At 41.8% G+C, this 22,603-nt stretch overlaps 1 protein-coding gene and 1 long non-coding RNA gene across 2 annotated transcripts; one reads left to right on the top strand and one right to left on the bottom strand.

The window, feature by feature from the left end:
• Positions 1 to 752: 752 nt before the first annotated feature.
• On the bottom strand, positions 753 to 19,751 carry LOC308316475 (myoblast determination protein 1 homolog 1-like). Its single transcript, XM_080765123.1, has 4 exons — positions 19,739 to 19,751; positions 3,423 to 4,186; positions 3,151 to 3,220; positions 753 to 2,414 (listed from the first exon to the last, which is right to left on the bottom strand). Exons 2-4 carry the CDS (start codon positions 3,996 to 3,998, stop codon positions 2,137 to 2,139), a joined length of 924 nt encoding a protein of 307 aa, XP_080621249.1. The 5' UTR covers positions 3,999 to 4,186; positions 19,739 to 19,751; the 3' UTR covers positions 753 to 2,136.
• LOC308316477 lies at positions 16,666 to 20,819 on the top strand. Its single transcript, XR_013964163.1, has 3 exons — positions 16,666 to 16,792; positions 18,712 to 18,879; positions 20,790 to 20,819. It is a non-coding gene; the product is annotated as an uncharacterized lncRNA (long non-coding RNA).
• Positions 20,820 to 22,603: the final 1,784 nt, after the last annotated feature.

A 22,603-nucleotide genomic window follows, 5' to 3' on the forward strand; every position in this document is an offset into this window, starting at 1 on the left:
AATCAATTAAACGTGTTAATAGTTATTATGAATTACAAAAGCAGCAGATGGTCCAAATTTAAAGATATTCACTGTGTGCATCTGATATAAGGCTATAAGTCATGGGTTCCCAAAGTGAAGTGGGGTCTGGGTCCCCCTAGGGGTACTTGAGGGAGTTCCAGGGGGTACCTAGCTAGAGACAGGTCCATGTGGTTCCATTTGTACACTCTCAGAGTTAAATGAACAGTGGATTTACAATATAACTTGGGGTACCAGATAGAAATACCATCGGGTTCCGTAGCATAATGCGTGTGAAACTGGGGTTCCGTGAAATGTCCCTGTTTCGGAATCACTGCTAGAGCAGTAAAAATCCTCCCTTATTGGGATTACTGGCATGTTCTCAAATGGGGAGTCCGTGGCCTAATAAATGTTGATTTGGGGGTCCTTGACACGAAAAAGTATGGAAGTTGCCACAATCCTCTTCCAAATGTCTGTTGTGCTATGTTCTATATATGGTTCGGTGAGTATGTTGGGTTTTTTTTCGTGATTTTCATAATGTTTTAATCGTCGGAAATCATGAAAAACGACATACTATAGTATGTTTGTTAAAAACCATGAACTATAGTATGTCGTTTTTTCCTGATTTTCATCTTTTGTGTCGCTATTAAGATTATTGCAAGATCAGCAAACAATATTGAAAGGATTTTAGTAAACGAGATTTTTAGGAATCTCTGTGCACAATTACAGACCATCACCGACACACCATTTTTTTTTATAAATAATGTTTTATTGAAATAACATTCACTCAGTCTTAAGAATAAATAAACATTTTACACAACCTTTTCCATATAGCGGCCATGTAGGCCAAATAGTTAATTTCAGCAATTTGTATGTACAAATCTACAGAATGGTCCTCATTTTTATAGCATTTCTGCCCAAACAGGAATCACAAAAGTTTTCCCCCTCAAACGGCATCATAATGGCATATCTTTATAGAACGCTGTTTCCAAACAGTGGGTCAGGACTCAGGACCCCTTGACCAATTTGAATGGGTCACGGGTAAATATCCCCTATTTTCATTTCATAAATATATATATAAAAATTTCAAAGGAATTCTAAAAAGGTTTTAACGGAAGAAAAAAAAAAAAGCACAACGTTTCATCAATTAAAAACAATTCCCAACATTGTTTTCAAAAGAATTTCATAAATAAAATTAAGAAATCAAATAATTTCCATAAATTATATAAAATAAGCAAGACAAAATTAAAAAAAAATAAAGTTTAAGAAGTATAGGCCTATAGTGAAAATAGCAGATCCGCAAGCAACGCAGCCTTGAAGGGACAAGTCGTGTGACTGAGCTTATATAGATCTCCGGGCAAACGTCTTAATTTCTCTTTTGGGTCTTAAAACTGTTTTGGAACCACTGGATAGAGTATAAATGGCAGTAATGTCCACGGAGGAAACAGCAGGCCTTGCATTCACGTCATTCATTCATCAACAGCCGTGCAGGGCAAGGCTCGAAACGAAGGATTTAGGAAATTGGCCTCGGCTTGAACTTACTTTTTTTCAGGTTGTGTGTATAGCTGTGGTTCCCAAAGTGGGGAGGGAGTTCCAGGGTTTCCCCAGCTAAATGATAATTAAGAACCAAATGGACCCTTATGGGTCTGTAACTCTGGAACAAATGTACACTTTGTACACTCTCAGGGTTAAATTAACAGTGATTTTACAATATAAATTGGGGGTCCCAGAGATATAAATGACATTTAAGGATCCGTATAGCCTAATTCACTTCAAATCGCGAGGGTCCTTGAAATGAAAATGGTTGAGAATCACTGCTAGAGCCGTAACAATGGGGGGGGGGGGTCCGCCATACTGGGGGGTCCGCCATACATTTTACAAATGGGGGTCTTTGACATGAAAAGGTTTGGGAACCACTGGCCTATACAGTTTAGGTCAACGTCTTGCCTCATGGGAATGGGATATATGACTGCACGAGCACTGCCTAACATACCGGTATGTTCTGTTGTCTATACCCTGGGCCTTGTCCCCCTTCCAACACTGTCCGCATCCACCCCCAACCACAGCGCGCTGTGTTGTTGGTGGTCAGGGCTATATATTCTGCACGGTTCTATATACGTATAGCTCCTAGGGGCTCACTCACAGCACTTCATAGACTGTTAATTTGGGGTCACTGGGGGTGGGCACTGTCCAGCTGCTCGGGGAGGGAGGCAGAGAGGCCCCCGAGGTCGAGGAGCACTCCGAAGGAGGACAAGAAGAGCCGGCGCTGCTGCTGCTGCTGTCCTCTGAGCTGTCCACTAGCAGCACCACGGGGCCCGTGGTGGAGGAGGAGGACGTGGTGGTGTCTGTGGTGATGCGCTCCACGATGCTGGACAGGCAGTCCAAGCTGGAAATCACTGAGTTTTTACTTCTGGAATCTGCATGGAAGACAGGGAACATTTGGTTAATATTTTCTCCGCAGTGGTGGAAAAAGTAAAAGTATACCAATATTGCAATTTAGAACTATATGCTTCGTTACAAGTAAAAAGTTACGGAATTTAAAATGTACTTGAGTATAAAAGTAACAAAAGTATCGACATCAAAATGTACTTAAAGTACTAAAAGTAAAAGTACTCATATTGCAGAATGTCCCATTTCACGAGTTCAAAATGTGTACAGAATCTATTGAAAATAGATGCGACGCATTGTGAGCTGCTATGTGTGAGCTGCTATTTTCAAAAGGCCGAAATGTATATAGGGTTGAAGTGGTTAATGTATCTTTTCTAATCAAAATTAAAATCGCCAAAGTAACTATAGTAAATAAAGTTTTCAAATAATTGTAGTGAAGTAAAAGTACACATTTTGCCTCTGAGACGCAGTGGAGTAGAAGTAAAAGTACTGGAAAATGGAAATACTCAAGTAAAGTACAAATACCTCAAAAGTACAGTAGGCCTACTTAAGTAAAAGCACTTAGTTACTTACACCACTGAGGCCTAAATAGGCCTATGGGCTTATAGTACGTTTGGGTGCAGAGTTCTATTCACTATTAGAATCAAAAGTAATCACACTTTATAATGATAATTAAATAAGGTTAATTAAATGACATTTAGCTCTCGAGTCAATAGAAATTGTGCCTATATAGCCAAGCATTTTACACACACTCACGTGACTCACCATTCGATGTTTGGTTCATATAGTAGTTTTCATTTTTGACTGGACACCGCTGAAGCCCGCTGAAGTCCATCTGTAATGAGGAGAAAATTTAAATAAATACAAACACATTAACAAACAGGCCATATCGCATTAATTGACTCATATAGTCTCCTCAAAGTCAACGTAGGGAGCCTATACATATATTAATGGACAATCAAGTCAGGACTATAGTCTATAGCTATATCACAATTGAATAATAATAATAATAATAGCTTATGGAATCTATTACATACCATGCCATCAGAGCAGTTGGAGCGCGGACTGGACGCGTCCGAGTCCCCACTGTAGTGATCCAGAACGGGGTAGTAGCTGTCCTCCTGTCCGCCGCCTCCTCGCAGCAGCGCCTGGAGAGACTCGATGTAGCCGATGGCGTTGCGCAGAATGTCCACCTTGGGAAGCCTCTGGTTGGGGTTGGCGGAGGTGCACCTCTTCAGGTTCTCGAAGGCGTCGTTCACCTTGGAGAGGCGTCTCCTCTCTCGCATGGTGGCCGCCTTCCGTCGGTCCTCGTTGGTGGACTTTCTCTTGCAGGCCTTGCAGGCCCACAGCAGGCATCTCCCGGCCTGGTGGTGTCCGCTGGGCGCCCTGATGTGCCCGTCCTCCGAGTCCTCGCTGCTGGCGGGCCGATGTTGGTGGTGGTGGTGGTGGTGGTGGTGTTGGTGCTCCTGCTCCGTCGACTTCAACAGTCCGACGTGCATCAACCTCGGGTCGAGGTCCTCGAAAAACTGCATGTCACCGATGTTGAAACACAAGTCGTCGTTTAAATCGTCCGCGGCAGGGGACATTGGGAAAGGAATATCTGTCAACTCCATGGTGTTCGATCTTCTACTTCTGGCTCACTGAAGACAACGGTAAAAATGTAGCCTATAGCCTTGATACAAGACTTATTATGACCGATTTGATCTAAAAATGTGTCTTAATTTTGCATGGCAAAGTTAGCAACACCCTAATTGTGGGACTATATAGGCTAGTGTAAAAACCCTGTATGTCTGTTAGACCTCTGTGCCCTTGTTGTTTTGCATGGTCACATTTTGAGGCTGGGGTCTTTATAAAGGGGCCTGTTAGGGGGCGTGTCGTGGGCCGGCACACTGTTATCCGAGAAGGACAATGTGACGTGCCAACTCAAAGGGAGACGTGAAGTGGTTTTATTATGACACAGTGACAGGAATTATCAGCCTTTAGTAGGCTACAGCGAAAGAGAAACCAAGACAGTGCATTTGTGGCTCATGCTTCACTGTTGGTAGCGGCCTGTCAACATCAATAATAATGTCAGATAGTTTTGGATAAATATCAGTGGAGAAACCGCCCACGTCACGCACACGCACGCGCGCACGCACGCACGCACGCACGCACGCACGCACGCACGCACGCACACACACACACACACACACACACACACACACACGCACACACACACACACACACACACACACACACACACACACACACACACACACACACACACACACACACACACACACACACACACTCCCCAGTCTTGTTGGCCTAATACAACTACAAGGTTACATAATATGGGCCTTGTGTTGAATTTCACTATACATTTCTCTTGAAGCATCACAGCACACCATTTGCCCTATATACTGACCTCTTTGATTGATTGAATGCTGTATTATTACCCAAATAAGCCCATTCAGGTTCTGCATATTCAATTCATGTGTATTAAGCTCTCTTATCAAGGCATAATGTCAGATTCTCTATAATAAGTAAGCTGTTTTAAAACCTACTAAAAAGTCTACTTTTATTTACCTGGTGGTAATGTGATGGCTGATTTGTTTGCACACACTATAGCATTTCATTCTAGTCTGGTTGGAAGCTAATGGCATTTTGATTGTTGTTGTTGTTAATGATGACATAATACTCCGATGTGGCCACAAGGGGGCAGCCAAGAGTGTATGCCTCCCTGCCATTTTCAATGAATACTGGACAACTCACCCCGGTGCTTGCCCGTTTTTCCTCCCGGAATTTTCCCCAGTGAGGGCGATAACTTTGTAATATGCTATTGGCTGTTTGTATTATTTTTGGAAAAATATAAAAAGTTACTCCTGTGGAAAGGCTATATTATTTTACTTATATTGACCATAAACAATTTAGTATATTGTTATTATTTAGTATAATTATAATGTAAGGTTTTGCACACTCAAATGGTACCTCGTCAGATAATCCCCACAACTTCTGTGAACAGACTTCACTGTATAGTAGCTTTTCATAAATTAGCTGTCTGCTGTCATGAAAGTTTATAGTTAGAGAAATTCAAAGTCCAGCCGTCTGCTGTCCAGCCTCTCCCACCCCTCACTGGGGAACATTCTGGGAGGAAAACGGAATAGGGGTGAGTTGTCTTGTTACCCTTTTCAATAATGATAACAATAATGATAAAAGCTTTACCAGTTCTCATACAGTACATAAAATGTAATGTTTAAAACCAACATCAGAATATCAATCATTGAGTATTAAAGCCATCGTATTTTGTTTCTCTCTCTTTTAGGCCATGATATGGACATTATTTTTGTCAAAATGATTCATTTTTTCAGATGTTAATTTCTCTTTCTTTTGAGATGATCTTTAACGTATGTGCTTCAGTGGATTGAAAGAAAGGAAGGATAGCTTTCAGAGAGAGAGAGAGAGAGAGAGAGAGAGAGAGAGAGAGAGAGAGAGAGAGATGATCAAGGAGAGGAGTGAGGACATTATGCATGCATGAGATGGATTCCACCACATGGTGTGAAGAATGCATACCAGAGACAGGCCACGGTACTTTTACAGAAATAAATACATTAAATAGACATTTACTGGGATTTTTTCATGTATATTCACGGATATACAGTGTACGGCATGTGTGTGTGTGTGTGTGTGTGTGTGTGTGTGTGTGTGTGTGTGTGTGTGTGTGTGTGTGTGTGTGTGTGTGCCTACATGTGAGTTCCCCCAGGCAGGGAGGAGTGGCATGAACCTGGGCCCTCTTTAGAGAGAGAGAGAGAGAGAGAGAGAGAGAGAGAGAGAGAGAGATGTAAACATATCTTTTCTCATGCCAAAAAATCCCAATTGAATTGAATTGAATTGAATTGAATTGAATTGAATTGAATTGAATTGAATTGAATTGAATTGAATTGAGAGAGAGAGAGAGAGAGAGAGAGAGAGAGTGTATGTGTGTGTGTGTGTGTGTGTGTGTGTGTGTGTGTGTGTGTGTGTGTGTGTGTGTGTGTGTGTGCGTGCGTGCGTGCGTGCGTGCGTGCGTGCGTGCGTGCGTGTGTGCGTGTGCGGTGTGGTGTGGTTGCCAGGCAGATGGTCTGACTCTCTCAGTAAAATGTTCATCCCTCTAACAGCTGCAGAAGTGAGATGAGCTCAATCCCCAAAAACAGACCTCAGTTACACTACAAACCATTGGGTTTACTTCAGTTCTAGGGGTCCTTGAGAGAGTTCCAGGGGGTCGCCAGCTAAATGGTGATTAGGAACCAAATGGACCCTTATGAGTCTGTAACTCAGAGAGTGTATAGGCCTATACAAATGGACCTGTTCACTTAACTTTGATTTTATACAATATATATAGATTCGGGGTCCCAGAGATAGAAATGCCATTTAATTGGGGGACCGTAATTCAGGTCAAACCTGGGGGTCAAAACTGGTTGAGAATCGCTGCTAGAGCCATAAAACATCTTCTCTTGGCATATATTTTCAAATGGGGGGGGGGGGGGGGGGGGTCTGCGGGCATGTATCATTTTGGGGGGCCCTTGACATGAAAACGTTTGGGAACCACTGGCCTATAATATATTAGATGGGATTGAAAAGTGCAAGTATGACATACGAAGTTCAAGCACTCAAAATACACTCAAATCCAAGACAACTGGGCTGGCTTGGATGTCACAGTAATAGGATGGATGTCACTCTGAGAGTTAAACGAGCGCTGAAGCTTTTACTGTGTGGAGGACAGGTCACCCGAGGCCCCCACGGGTGACACTAGTGGAAAATGACTCCCTGTCACTTTGGAAATCCAGTAGCAGCTGCAGCCATACCGGAGACAGTGTCCCTGTATTTGTGTGTGTGTGTGTGTGCACACACGCGCACGCACGGACATTAAAGTGTGCATGTGCTTGCATGTGTGACCAATGCACATGCCCATGCCCACGCATGTGGACATTTAACGTGTGTGCGAGTGTGCGTGCGCACTGACACAGGCACTTTCCTTTGCATGCAGTTGTATATACCTGCGCTGTTATTTTTATACTGATAGTCACACACGGAAAATACCTGATCTACAAGCTCACAGGATGTCGCGAATCGCAACGCCACCATATACACAAGGTCTATAAATTAAGCATAATATGTCTCAAAATAATCTCTATGATCTGAATGTGTGAAGTGCTGCACATGTGTTTGTGTGTGTGCTGCATGTGCAAAGTGAATTATGGTGGTCTTGTGTGATGCCGATGCTCTCATGCAAGCAGGGCAGCTGTCCAGTGTCTGCAGACCATGCAGCCGGTATATATGTGAGAACTTGAGGAGGCTTGCTTTGGCTTGACGCTAGAATGGCTTGAGGTTGGCTTGATGGCATGTGTGCTGAAAACAAAATGTCACAGGGTTGATTCCAGTAACCGTCATGTTGCTGCTGCGAGAGCGGTGACTCTGCCTGGTGACTGTCTACACTACAGTCTCTACACAGTGTAGTAGGCAGTAAATGGTAAATGGTGCATTTATATAGCGCCTTTATCCAAGGCGCTTTACAGAGATTTATTTTTATTTTATTTAACCTTTATTTAACCATAAATCACATTGAGACTGCGTCTCTTTTACAAGTGGGAACTGGCCAAGAGGCAGAAATAAAAATTACACTTCAATACCACATCATCAAAGTTACATTTTAAACCAGCAAATCAACATCCATAATACACCTTAAAATACCTATGCATAAATACAAAATATACAATAAATGTCCTACTTTTTTCTTTTTAGTAGCAGGGCAAAATACACCATATACACAAATATACACAATCTCCACGATTTTAGCCGATATAATAAATATATAGGCATAAACATAGGCTAGTACATATGTGCAAGTGTTGGATTGTACATCAAAGATGATCCTTTTGAAAGTTCTCAAGGGAACTTTCAAAGCCAGTTTTAGTCTGGACTGTAGGTCATTCCACGACCAAGGGCCAGATTGTGCATTACATTCACCCATTCAACATTCACACACACACACACACACACACACATTCACACACCGATGGCGGCGGAAACCATGCAAGGCACCAACCAGCACATCCGGAGAAATTAGGAGGTTCAGTGTCTTGCTCAAGGACACTTCGACACTATAACTCTGGGTGGAGCCCACAGGGTTCGAGCTGGCAACCTTGCGGTTACCATCCAGCCACAAGACAGGCCCAAGACACAAGTCACACCCAGACTGTTCTAAAGATATAAAATCACACCCGTGTGAACTGAGCGGTGCAACACCGACCGTCTATATAGGACAGAGAAATCGCTTCAGATTTTGTTGCATGCTTTCTGAGTCTGTGCTCGTCTTGTGCAGCATGGCGGAGGTCGGAGGACATCGTTGGACAGAGCAACTCGGAGTTTCTCCGAGTCGTCTTTTCCCACGTCTTCCCAAGCTTTTATAGGTCTCTGTAGCACTTCTTTAGCTTTCTTTTAACCCATTCTGGGCGGGGACCCTTTTTGGTGTTTCAAGCATTATATGTTATACTTTATCTATTTAAAAATAGCAGATCTTACAAGCTCATAGCACGGCATGTATAGGTCTGCTATTTTTGAAAAATCGTGAAAATCTGGCGCAAATCTTTGAATATAATATTCTTTCACAGCGAACGTTTTTTAACTAAAATCTTTGCTTCTATAGGGTGGGTCCCCATGGAACAACATATTTTCAGATCTGGGTCGGCGGCCAATTACATAATAATCTTGGGGGTCCTTGACATGAAAATGTTTGAAGACGACTGACATAGAAACATAGGTTTTTCAGAAAACTGTCGTGATTTAGACGACTTTTATATAATCGTCCTCTAAATCCATGTACCTCATCTTTTGCCCGCAGGGGCCCATTTCCCTTTAACAAGCTGGGAATAAAGGACTTGTTTTTGGGAGGTGAGAGTCAGGCATGCGCATAACACGGCCATCTTATCTTATACACATGTTATCCTGACAAGAAACAAGACAACATAAGATAAGATGACATGAGACTGATTAAATTGACTGATGATTTTATTGTCGAAAGGGATTAGACACAATAAAGCTTAAGAGCTTATTTCCATTGTGTGTGTGTGTGTGTGTGTGTGTGTGTGTGTGTGTGTGTGTGTGTGTGTGTGTGTGTGTGTGTGTGTGTGTGTGTGTGTGTGTGTGTGAGACGCGTGTGTGCGTGTGTGTGTGTGTGTGTGTGTGTGTGGTGGGGGGGGGGGAATCCACAAAAATAACAAGACTCAAGATTCAAATGAATGTGGATATTTATTGTAGTTGGTGAAAAGGTGACTGTCATTTTGTTATTATTCCCCTGTTACATTCTCTCCATTTGACTTGACCTTTCTGAAACACCTCTTCCCTTCTTTCCCAAGCCTCCTTCTTCCTGACATGGTGGCATTCTCATCAAACATGTCAACGCTGCTGCTACTTTCATTTGGCCTCTCCTTTTGTTACAGTCTGTTCGAACCGGGGCTTTGTGGATATGGCATCCCGTGGCTAATTACGGAAAAACATCCTCAGATCAAACTTGCACCAACAGCTAGCAACAACAGGCCTACTTTAATGTGTTAAAGTCCTCACGAGTCGTATTTTACACTCTCTGAGGTACATTAGCACTCTGTAATCATGAGTGTTAATTCAACTCTGTAAGTTAATACAACACAGAGAGTGTAAAGATTGACAGGTAAGGTCCATTTGGGGAATGAGTGTGATTGGAAGATCCATAACAAAAGCCGTCACCTACAGTTACTGTCACCTACTGGTTCTGGGAATCTGCTCACTAACACAAGCAGACCTTAGCCATCAGGAAGAAACCCCACAAACTTCACCAAATTATAAGAAAACAAAAACGTGTTTTCTTATCATTTGTATTAAAATTAAAACCACCTGACCTGACACACTGGAAAGAATCAACCAGAAACCAGAGGAAGTTAGAATTCTATTTGGTCTTAAACAGAGAGTACACAGTGGCTAGAATGCTGTGAGGGATACCGCCACATGGGCAGACCTATAGTTACCGACGCGAGTCCCAAGAGAAGACAAACTGGCCCCTTTTCCACCGGTTGGTTCCCAATGGGAACCGGTTCAGTTCTTTTTGGTTCTTAGTCCATGAGCCAGAGCTACAAAATTGGAACGTTAATTATGAATCGAGTGGGCAGAACTATACCTATATTAGATTCTTATCACCATGAAACTTCCCCAGTTGATTACTTATACACGAAGACAATGATTTATTGATATTACAAATGTTATGAGTCATTATGTAGGAAAATATGCAAAATAATAGAACATATGAAAAAGCTACTACTGTGGAAGGGTTATCATGTATTAATTTACTTGTATTGATCCTATAAACAATTTAATATAGGTCTAGTTTCTCCCACCAATTTTGGAGCTCTGGCTCACGGACTAAGAACCAAAAAGAACTGAACCGGTTCCCATTGGGAATGGGGGTCACTGTGCAGTGTGTGCACCCACCACTATACACACAAAACTGAGCTACAGTTTCCTATACATGTCAACTGTACCAAGACATCAGAGGCACATACAGTACGTCCCCATAGACTACAAATATTATAAGAACATATGACAAGGATATCTGCTGGGTGAAGTAGACCGACAGCAGTGTGAAATCACAGCAGCACGATTTGTGGGCTTGCTCATGTGACAGGAAAAGGATGTCCAATGGAATACAACCACCATAAAGCTGTCAATCATTCACCATGCATTATCTGCGCCGAGCTGATCGACTAATCTATTCTATATATAGGCGTACATTTTCATTGTACTGGGGTTTCTTAACTTTTTACTGTTATTCTTCACACTTGCTTTGGCAATGCAAATGTAAAATTGGAGGGAGGGAGGGAGAGAGAGAGCGTCCGAGAGAGAGACAGAGAGAGAGAGAGAGAGAGAGAATAGACATGACATTTGTCCCCCAGTCAGGAAGTGTCCTAATGGTTTTATTACAGACAGGAGCAAATAGGGAAAGCAGGTTCTATGTTTTAGCCATTAGAATTGACTTAACCTAAGACCCCTCCCCCACCCCCACCCCCTTCCAGGGGGGGCTGTGAGAGCGCTTGATGTGTGGGAGTGTGGACAGAAGCCAGGCATTAATCTATTCTCAAGGCTTCCTCTTGTTAGGTAAAGGGGGAGGAGGGAATTAAACAGAAAAAACAACAAGGCACTAATGAGTGCCCCAAATCACCTTGGAGTGGTGACTGCTGGGGACGCGTCATGGCTTGTTCAATGCCAGCACTTGACCAAAATGTAGATGATTCTGATTCAAAGCCTGTAGAGATATAGAAACCTTATGTCAGAATAAGTTTCCAACGAGCATTGGCCTGCCCTAGTACCATGCAGAGATGGGCAGTATTTGAAATTCATGTACTTCCGTCTTATGTATTTTAGATGTCTTCCGTATTTTCTGTATTTAAAATACAGAAAATACCATATTTTGATCAATATTCGTTAATGATCATAACAACCACAGCACCATAACAAATAGCAGTGGTGTAAAGTAACTAAGTACTTTTACTTAAGCACTGTACTTAAGTACAACTTTGAGGTATTTGTACTTTACTTGAGTATTTCCAACACTTTTACTTCTACTTTTACTTCTACACTTCTACTTCCAAAATGTGTACTTTTACTCCACTACAATTATTTGAACACTTTAGTTAGTAGTTACTTTGAAGATTTTAATTTTGATTAGAACACATATACACTTCAACCCTATACATTTCGGCCATTTGAAAATATGCTATTTTCAATAGATTTTGTACACATTTTGAACTTCAATGTGACATTCTGCTATATGAATACTCTTGCACTTTTACTCAAGTACATTTTCAATTACGTACTTTTACTTGTAACGGAGTATAGTTCTAAATTGCAGTATTGGTACTTTTACTTAAGTAAAACAATTGAGTAGCTATACCTTTTCCACCACTGACAAATACAAACAAGAAAGCACAACAGTGAGTGTACACATGGATGATATTTAAGCACATGGGTGCCCTCCTCCCTGGACAGGTTATAAAAAGCTTGATACCATAGAGGCCTACTGTAGTAATCCATCTGTCCCGGCCTGGAAATCTCAGCGCTGAGTGTGAATGATAAGAATGCAATGACACCACCACCAGCTCCATCTAAATTTAGCATGGTGAGAGCAAATATCCGGTAATGTGTTATTAAAGTCTAGAAGCACTAGATTCACGTTTCACTTTTCATTTCACAGCTGAGCTAAAACCAGTTTTGCACACAACTCATTCTACCTCTTTTTCAAAGGGGAGATTCAATTCAAGGGGAGATTCCACCTAAATAAACAGATACAGCATATTGTTGTTGCCTCTCGGTCTACTCTGTGCCCAAACTAAAATTCAGAGCATACCTATTTACACGCACCTCGACAGTGGGTGCAGGCAATTATAATATATATATATGGCATATATATAATATATTAATAAGGCAATTATGGAAGGAGGTAGGGCCCGCACACCATTCTTTTGGTAAAGAATTACTTTATTGAATCGACAACGTTTCGATCTTCACAGATCTTCGTCAGGTCAGTATACAGATGCAAACATTTCATCACTTTTATCCAGTTCCCTCAGATTGAGTCCCTCCCCCCGTTATGTGCCACCCCCACAAAACACAGCTGAGTCCCATTACTCCTGAGGAGCCAGAATTGTGACAGTATACAAAATATACTTAATACCATACCATACCATACCATCTTTATTTATATAGCACATTTTAAAACAACAACGTTGTACCAAAGTGCTTTACAGTAAAACATTAAAAAACACAACTTCATTTAAAAACCACAAAAACAACCACGAACAACATGCACAGTGTCACATTAAACATCGAAACATCTCATACTGTGCTTGGAAAAGCCAAGGAATAAAGGTAAGTCTTGAGGCGTGACTTAAACACCTGGAGGGTGGGGGCTTGTCTTGTGTGCAGAGGCAGCTCATTCCAGAGCTTGGGAGCTGCCACTGCAAAGGCTCGGTAACCTCTGAGCTTCAGCCTGGTTTTAGGCACCACCAGGAGAAGCTGGTCAGAGGACCTGAGCGTCCGTGTCGGAGCATAGGGTTTCAGCAGCTCAGATAAATAACTGGGTGCCAAACCATTTAGACACTTAAAGACAAAGAGCAATACTTTAAAGTCAATCCTGTATCGCACAGGAAGCCAGTGGAGGGAGGCTAGTACAGGGCTGATGTGGTCTCGCTTACGTGTGCCTGTAAGTAACCTAGCAGCTGCGTTCTGGACTAGCTGTAATCGAGAGATAGAAACCTGGTTTACTCCAATATACAGGGCATTACAGTAGTCAAGGAGGGATGTCATGAAAGCATGAATTACAGTTTCAAACACAGAGCGGGATAGACAAGACTTAACCTTAGATAGCCTCCTAAGCTGGAAGAAGCTCTTTCTTACTACTTCATTTATCTGTTTGTCCATCTTTAGGTCAGAGTCGATTTTGAAACCTAGATTGGTGGCAGTAGGCTTCAAGAAGGGCTCAAGGGGGCCTAAAACACCAGGAGGGGACACATGTGCTTGTGTAGGCCCAAACACCATAACTTCAGTTTTGCTGTCATTGAAGTTTAGGAAGTTTAATACACACCATTTACATAGAATACATCATATTAAAAACATTACTTAAAAACATTTTTTCTCTCTAGTTGAGACTCCAGTACCACATTATGAGTGTGGACATAGAACAATTGAGCATGGACACCATAAATACAGAAAATACAGAATATAAGGGTCCATTTGGATATAGGAGGGTTCATATATGTCCCTCTAGTGGTGACTCAGGATGCAGATACACAGAAGCAACTCACTTGGGTACTTTGTTCATAATTATAGGAGCATAGAATTTAATTTTTCTCAGAGGCTCTTTTCAAGATTCACGGTTACTGAATACCTCTTTGGAGGGTACAGCTTACATTAAAAGGACTCATTTCATTTTCTTGATTCAGACCTTTTGGAGACATGGTTTGTAGTGTATGTATATAATAACTTTCACGTCTAAGTAGCAGGTTGTCTACAAACTAAAATGCAGCCCATCACAATTAACTACCTACCTCTGTTAGTCACGGCCATTACAGCATATCCAGGGGTCAACACCTGAACGACAAGCAATAGGAAGCTGTAAATCACATCACAGTTGGTGACCACTATAGTCAGCACAATGCACCCCTTCTCCACAGACAGACCCGCTACACCTGTTAACTGACATGGGGCAAGTGTGCGTGGCGTGCGTGCAAATGTTGTTGCTGGTCCTGGACCCTGAAAAAACTAATCAGGGCAGGCCAAAGATTATTTAGAAAACAAAGGTTTTCTCAGCATTATGTCAGCTCAATGTAACAAAAACTGTCAAATGAATATATCTAAAGACAATGCTAATAAAAGCAAAATAAAGTAGCATTTTAAATGAGAACACTTTCATTCACTTCAAGTGGATACAACTTCAATACTTTCTTTTCCATTGCAACAATCATGGAGCAAATGTCTTCAAATGGCAACCCTGATACCTGGTGATACCTCTGTGGCTCATTAGTATATGCTATACATGTAACAACATCATTATTATTATTATTATTATTACATATTTGAATAAGAAAGATAGTACAAAATAAAATGTACATTTTAACAAGCCTGCCAATAAAATGTACATTTTAACAAGCCTGCCTTTAATATAAGATTTTAAAAGGTTTTTACATTTGTCATCTTACCAACCCTATTTTGTCATCATCATCATCATTTATTTAACTCACGACCATGATCACATGGTTTGGAGCACAGATTCATAAAAGTATACAATCGAAAGTATACAATACATTACAGATTACACGATATACATAGACATATCGGAAGGCTTTCCCTATTTGTACAGTGGAAGAACATTTTTCAGAAAAACACCCAATTTATAGATTACGTTTTGTTTTTCAGATTTTAGTAATGCAATTAATTTAAACATAGAAGGGTGGGTAAAAAAATAAACTGGCAGGTATTTTTGCCTGAAATTCACAATGCCAGTGTTCTTACATTCCAACAAAACATGATACTCATCTCCAATTCTGGCTTCATTACATAGGTTACAAATCCTCTGACTTTTTTCCAATCCTTTATATCTACCGATGACCTTTGGGATTCTTGTGTTGTTTAGCCTAAGGTTGCAAATAGCCTGTCTATACTTACGGTTTTCACATAGAAGGTATTTTTCTAGTTTGAACTCTTGTTTCTATTCAACATAGATGTCACATGATGTCATACTATTGAGTTCACTTTGCCACTTTTGCAGAAACTGGTCTTTCAATGCTATTACATTTCTGGGCCAACCAAATGTAAGACATACCACAGTCATCCAGTATTTTCTTCACCTGTGCAACCCAAGGTGACACATGGGCACCTGTGTTGAACAGGTTCGTCACTGACAGTATTGTACCCTACTGGTTCACCTGCCAGTGAGAAGCCCCCACTGGGAGGACATAGCACCTCCCGCCCAAGACCCCCCACTGACAGACACCGCCCCCGCCTGTTGGAGTCCCTGGTGCAGTGACAAAAATCACCCTCCCCGCCTCGCCTGGCTTCCCTCCCTCAATCACAGGTGTGTGCGGGTGTGTGCGCGTGTGCGTGCGTGCGTGTGTGCGTGCGTGCGTGCGTGCGTGCGTGCGTGCGTGGATCTGACACCGGTGTTGTTCTTGGCAGCAAATTTCTATTTTAGTTTTAGTCATACAATTGTCTCTGGAATAGTTTTCATTAGTTTCAGTCACATTTTAGTCGACTAAATCTACAGTTGATTTAGTCGACTAAAATGTATTTTGGCGGGCCTTGCATGTCGTCGTAATGGCTGTTTTTACACTTTACACGCGTTTGAGCTTGTAGATCGGCTATTTTCAGCATGCAACCAATTGTAAAATGACTTATATTGGATCTCTTTGTCCACTATAGTCCCTTCCTAACATTTTAGTTTTTATTTGTTGACAAAATCAACAGTATATTTAGTCATAGTTTTAGTCATCATGGCTTAGTTTTTATGTAGTTTTTTGTCAGTGAAAAAAGGTAGTCTACGAACATTTTTCATCATAGGGTGCGTGCGTGCGTGCGTGCGTGCGTGCGTGCGTGCGTGCGTGCGTGCGTTCCACTTGAAAATACACTGATTGAAAGGACAAAGTGCGAGTGGTAATACTTTGAAAGTTTGAATTGTCTGAAACGAAGGCCATGCAGTTAAAGTTAAAGTGTTGATGGATATCATAGCGAGAGATGAGGGTAAAGGACTCAGTCAGGCTTGGTGTGTGCTGGTATGGGAAGAAGTGGAGGGTAAAGGACTCAGTCAGGATTGGTGTGTGCTGGTATGGAGAGAAGTGGAGGCTGCAGCTGTTGCGACTGGATTAAGAAGGTAAGCCTCTGTGTTTCACTTAAAAATGATTCCTGCCCTCCCAACCCTCACAACAAAACCAATGCAGAACACGGAAAGTATTTACAGACATTAAAGGTTCTCGACTCCCTACCCAAACTCAAAACTAACCTAAAAGAATTCCTGTCCTCAAAATACAACTATAGGCCTACAAGTGAACATAGTTTAACTCCTTTAATATCTTGATAGTAGACTCCTCTCCCCCCCCCCTGCCCCCACCCCTTCGTTCTCTTTAAATATAGGATACCTTGTGATTCTACTGAGCTTTATTCCAATATTTTGCATTGTATTTGTATTGTACACTATGTATTCAATCACTGATGAATTAAGAACAAAGTCCTTTTAGCATAACCTTTGACTACCTGTACTGTTAATAATTGTGATTCGTGTTAATAAAGTATTCCATTAATCAGTCAGTGAGTGAGTCAGTTGTGTATAGTTGTTACACTAACTCAAACTATTGTCTTCAACCCTATCATACACAGATCTAGCTATTATCTTAATCTTATAGTTTGTACTACTACTTGATAAACCTAAAACATTTTAATACTTTGTTTATTACAGAAACAACTATTGGATTGACACTGTAGCATTTAATGTTTGGTGGCAGGAAATGCCTTTTCAAATTTTTGACATCTAAATGACCACATACTGTATGAATGTCAACATCATCTAGCCATGCAGGTTTCGGTCATAATTTATTGCACGAATGGCACTTGAAGTAACGAAAGCTTTCACGTCAGGGCAGAATCTCACTTCATCTTCACTTTCATCAAGTCAAGCTAAGTTGTCAGACACATACTGTACTCTATTTCTACTGTCATGTTCACGTAAAAAAAATTATACTTCCTCACGGAACACACTGAGCCCCAGGATCACGTTTCAGTGGCGCTTTGAGGTTGGCACAAGCTTACACTGGCATCTAATGATGACATGAGTGAGCGGGGCACCCCTTTATGCCCATTATGACAATGACAGTCCTGCCAGAGGGCCTGCGGTGCGTCACCCTGTGCCCTGCGTGCCACAGGTCGTTATGTGGCCTTCTCAGTCACACAGTGTGGTCTTAGAAAGATGAGGTGTCAGAAGACATGCATGCCTGAAACCATTCCAGGAAACAGTTACCCAACATCTCTGTGTGTAGCTCTGTCCTTTGCATATCTCAGGGAACCGATGTTGTGTACTGTTGGTGCTCCAAATTAGCCTGGCTAATAAGCCAGACCGAATCAGCCAGACCGAATCAGCCAAAAAATAATTGCCCGGCTAGCCAGGCTAGCTCCAAATAAGGTAAAAAGAAAAGAAAAAAGAAAGTCTTCTGATAAATGTATTTGAGATACAAATACGTATTTTGAAAACGCATGAAAATACATTTGATAAAATTTGATTAGTCAATTAAATTCATAGATTGATTGCCAAATGCTAAATAAAAATGTAATAATAAATTGATCATACAAGCAGTGTTTTTCATGGTGTTTGGAGAAGGCAGCTCCTACCTTATTGAACATACGTTAAAACGTTAAACGTAGGTTTAAATATTTATTGGGGTCGTCCCCAAATTATTTTTTGGGGTCCCCAGATGATTAGTTTAATGTTTTCTCACTCAACAGGGTACAGGGTATCTGCACATTTCCAAAGTCCTCGCAATTGAATTACTTTTTTTTGGTCAAATGTTACATAAGTAAGAGGCAAACATGAAAATAGCTGATCTACAATTGCAAGGCATCATGAGCAAAACATATTTCGTGAGCAAATTATTTGTTGCACTGGCAGATTTGTCTGGTTTTCCAGGGCTACCTAGTGCCTCAACTCCTACAATATCAAGTGCTTGTCAAGTATGCGGGTTCTCCAGTTCAAATATTATTCTTTGGGGGTTTTGACCTACTACAGAACAATGGTGTTTGTAGTTCTAGGGAAAGGGCCCTACAGGCTGCTGGCCTACGAAGAGCCCACCAGGCTGCTGTCAGTGAACCTCTCCAGTGGGGCCGTTCTTCTCCAGAGGGAAGACACCGTTGCAGATTCCACCCTGTCCCACTTTATGATGACTCCGGCACTCAGCACAGCCCGCCCACATGGTGAGGTGAACACGCTGGGAAATACACCCACCCACACATTTTATCTGGTTCCTTAGAAAGAAGCCTTGTCATTGAACCAATTGGTTCCCTATGAACTGCATAATGGAACCTTTTAGATGCTACAGGATATGAGCATTTCATTAGACACCACAAATCCCTATTTATGTTTTCAAAAAATGAAGAAACAAAACAAAAAGCAGCATTAATAGCTCACCTACGGTATGACATCACAACTCAGGTTCTTGACAAAGTTTGCTTACAGCAGTTTGAAAGTGGTTAAATGTTTTTTAAGTGATTTTTATCCACACTCTCTGACCTCTGTCCTGAATATTACCATGCACTCTTCTGTCCCAGGTATTCCATCTCATATCTATCAGTTATTCTCTTCACATCATTCACAGTAGTTCCCTCCCATTGCCCACTTGCCCCGGTAGCAAGCTATTCCTTTCCAACCTAATCTGTGAATCAGAGGTTTCAGACAACAACACTTGTTTCCTCTGGCCCTGGCCTGCAGACGCTGACTGAACGTGAGCCAGCCGGAGTTCTCCTCTTCCACTGTTTCCCCTGCCACGGAAAAGTGTTTGGAATGAGTTGTTTCCCAACGAAAACACTGATGCTGAAGACATGGAGTCCTGTTGACTTCCAGTGGCATACAGGCCCAGGGATCAGTTTACTGAATGCTAATACAGCAACCTGAGCTATGAGCTGTAGTAGCAGCTCCTTATCATGGCAAGATTGCAAGCTTACTTTAAGAATAGTATTGTTATTGGACTTGACTGGCTGTTGCCTCCAAGGCCTGTATATGCATGCTTAACCGTTTCAGCATTATAGGGAAAGTATTCTCCGGCCTGTCTTTCACATGTGCCCACTGCTCCTAATAGTTAGGAGGATGGGTAAAAACAAAGGGACGCATTTCATGTACAGTATGTGCAAATGTACAGTAACAAAAAAAAGAATACCCCAAAGGAGTTGGGACTAAATTCATTATTACAGTAGCTTTCATCTAGTCCATATACTCCTCTAGGTTGGAGCCTGTTTGCAACTCAGCAGACTGGACCATGTCACTGCAGAAAGGAATAGGACACATACTGAATTGAGTACAAGTTAGCTTATAAAAACAGAGAGATAAAAGAAAGAAAATGGAATATTAACAATAACATATTGTGATATCACAGAAATATCACAGTATGCCATTATCAAAAACGGTCCAAAACATGTCAAAATTCCCAACTCTCTACTCTCTCCTCCCTGCCGGTCTCCTCTGTACCACTGTATCTTGTTGATGCAGAAATGTCTGATCTTATCTTAACAAAAATAATATTTCAGTCTATGCTTGGGGCGGGTTCATGTGTTTGGTCCGACAGAGCATTGGTCCGAACGACAACCTACCTCAAACCCTCAACCTAACCCTATAACCTCCCCCGGGGCAGCACACCTAAACCTAACCCCAACCCTCTCCCTAACCCTAACCTCCCCCGGGGCAGCACACCTAAACCTAACCCTCAAACCCTCTCCCTAACCCTAACCTCCCCCGGGGCAGCACACCTAAACCTAACCCCAACCCTCTCCCTAACCCTAACCTCCCCCGGGGCAGCACACCTAAACCTAACCCCAACCCTCTCCCGACCCCCAACGCACCTCGGACCAATGCTCCTTCGGACCATAGTATGCCTCCCGCTTGGGGCGGCTGTATAGCTTAATAGTGATTAGTAGAGTAGCTGATCTGGTAATCAGAAGGTTCCCGGTTTGCCCTCTTGTATACGTCTACTATTTGTCTTAGTGTCCCTGAGCAAGACCACACAGTCTACCTTTTTTAAATGCCATGCAGAGCATAGGGAAGGCTATCCACAAAGTCTGTTTCAAGAGACATTTTAGGCGTTCATGTGTTCATTTGTGTCCATCCTCGCCAGACACTTCACTGGTCTCCTTCGAGGCTGCCCTTCTTCATCCACGCCTATGCCTCCTCATCTGCACCTCCTCAAGTACAGACACACCGCCAACTGTCGCAAAGCCACCCTGTTCAGGATGACAGGTGGGCTCAGCATCGCAAGCGTGTGTGTGTGTGTGTGTGTGTGTGTGTGTGTGTGTGTGTGTGTGTGCGTGTGCGTGTGCGTGCGTGTTGTTTGAGAGAGCTCCTCTATTTTCTAGTCTGACTGTTCCTATGTTAATCTTTTACTCTCACCTTTAATTAAACTTATCTATCCACTCAAAAGAGCTTAAACTACATTGCAGATGGGCCTGCAAAAGTACAGTGGCACTATAATATCCAACAATATTGCAGCAGGATGCAAAATGCAGCTCAATACAATTTAAGATAAACATGATATATGCATAAGAATAAAGTTGTCTATATAAACATTAGTCATTTCCACACATTTCCATGTTCCTTTCCTATACACGATGTGCAAAGCATTACAGCATGTCACTGAAAAACTCATTCACAATTTCAGCACACTCAAGTGCAATCCTGAGGGCCAAAGTTCAACTGCCCTCCAGTTCCTCTATGCCAGGGTCAGAGGTCAGCCATTAGTGAGGTCTCCCTCAGACACTAATTCAGCTCAGAGAAGATCAGGGGGTAATTACTGCTGCTAAATATACATTCACATTTGTCTTGGGTAATGTTGGAAAACTCCTGCTGGGTCCTAGCAGAGACTGCTGGCCAATAGCAGATTGTATTTCTTGCTGACATCAGTGAATGCCGTACATATTCTTAGCAGGAGAGAAGCCAGGGAGAGCGAGACCAATGTCCAAATGACTCCGAACGAAGGTGTTCTGTTCCCCTGCTGGTGGAGCCACGAATGGAGTTCTACACAATACAGTCTGAAGTGTTCATTTAACTCAACGTGTACAATATATTGACCCAAAAGTGTTATTGTAGCGTTCAAAGAGCTTCACATTTGATCTGGTATTTCATTCTATCTTAATATTTTTTATTTATTTAGAATTAATCTTTTCCTGTATGGTCTGTACTCAAAACAAATTCACAACATTCTGGTACAGTCAGAGCAGATACTATGAGAGATATGCAGAATATTGTGGGATATTTGTAGAGCACCTACTGTACCTGCTCAGTATTTGGTTGTGGTGTTAATCAAAAATACTATCATAGTATTTACTATTATAGCTCCACTGTCTATAGTACCCAAATGTTTACGTACAGTAGGTATATCTCAGTCTGGATATGGGCATCTTGTCATATTGTCGGATATTGTCTGCATTGGTTTAAAATAACTAGTTTGTGGATCTTAGCCAAACCTTCGCACACAAAAGGTAAGTGTGCGTCAAAGTGGATTAGCTCAACGCCTGGTTTGTGTAAGAGTTCTGATTTTAACTTGTCTATGAAGTATATGTTTTTCAGAGTCTGCCTCCAATTTGCTCACTAGACACATTTGGACAGACTATCTCACAAAAATGTTGTTTTGTTGGCATTACGACTCGTGTTCCACTAAATGTTTCAAAACATGCAGCGACCCGGCCATCAGGTGCACTGTGCATGATACCAATTATACTGACCATTATATTTTTATATAACATTTATACCATATCACAATAGCAAATATCCTAATGTATGTCACTCTAGTGTGTTGCCTTTCAATTATTGAAAGGCAAAATGTGACTATACTCTTGTCATTGTGTTTTTTGAGTGGTGCAACCACTCCAAGGAACAGCAATGTCCGTGTTTGTTAACCTATGTGACTTTAACCTATGTGACTTTAAGTACTGT

This window comes from Protomyctophum bolini (assembly GCF_963924005.1).
Source record: "Protomyctophum bolini genome assembly, chromosome: 6".
Taxonomy (NCBI): Eukaryota; Metazoa; Chordata; class Actinopteri; order Myctophiformes; family Myctophidae; genus Protomyctophum; species Protomyctophum bolini.

What these genes read in the sequence shown, in the direction of transcription:
- LOC308316475 (XM_080765123.1), bottom strand. Translation starts at nt 3,998, where the DNA reads ATGGAGTTGACAGATATTCCTTTCCCAATGTCCCCTGCCGCGGACGAT. An exon ending in CCAACTGCTCTGATGGCATG is followed by an intron (nt 3,221 to 3,422) that starts GTATGTAATAGA and finishes TCCTCATTACAG; the next exon opens with ATGGACTTCAGCGGGCTTCA. An exon ending in TATGAACCAAACATCGAATG is followed by an intron (nt 2,415 to 3,150) that starts GTGAGTCACGTG and finishes TCTTCCATGCAG; the next exon opens with ATTCCAGAAGTAAAAACTCA.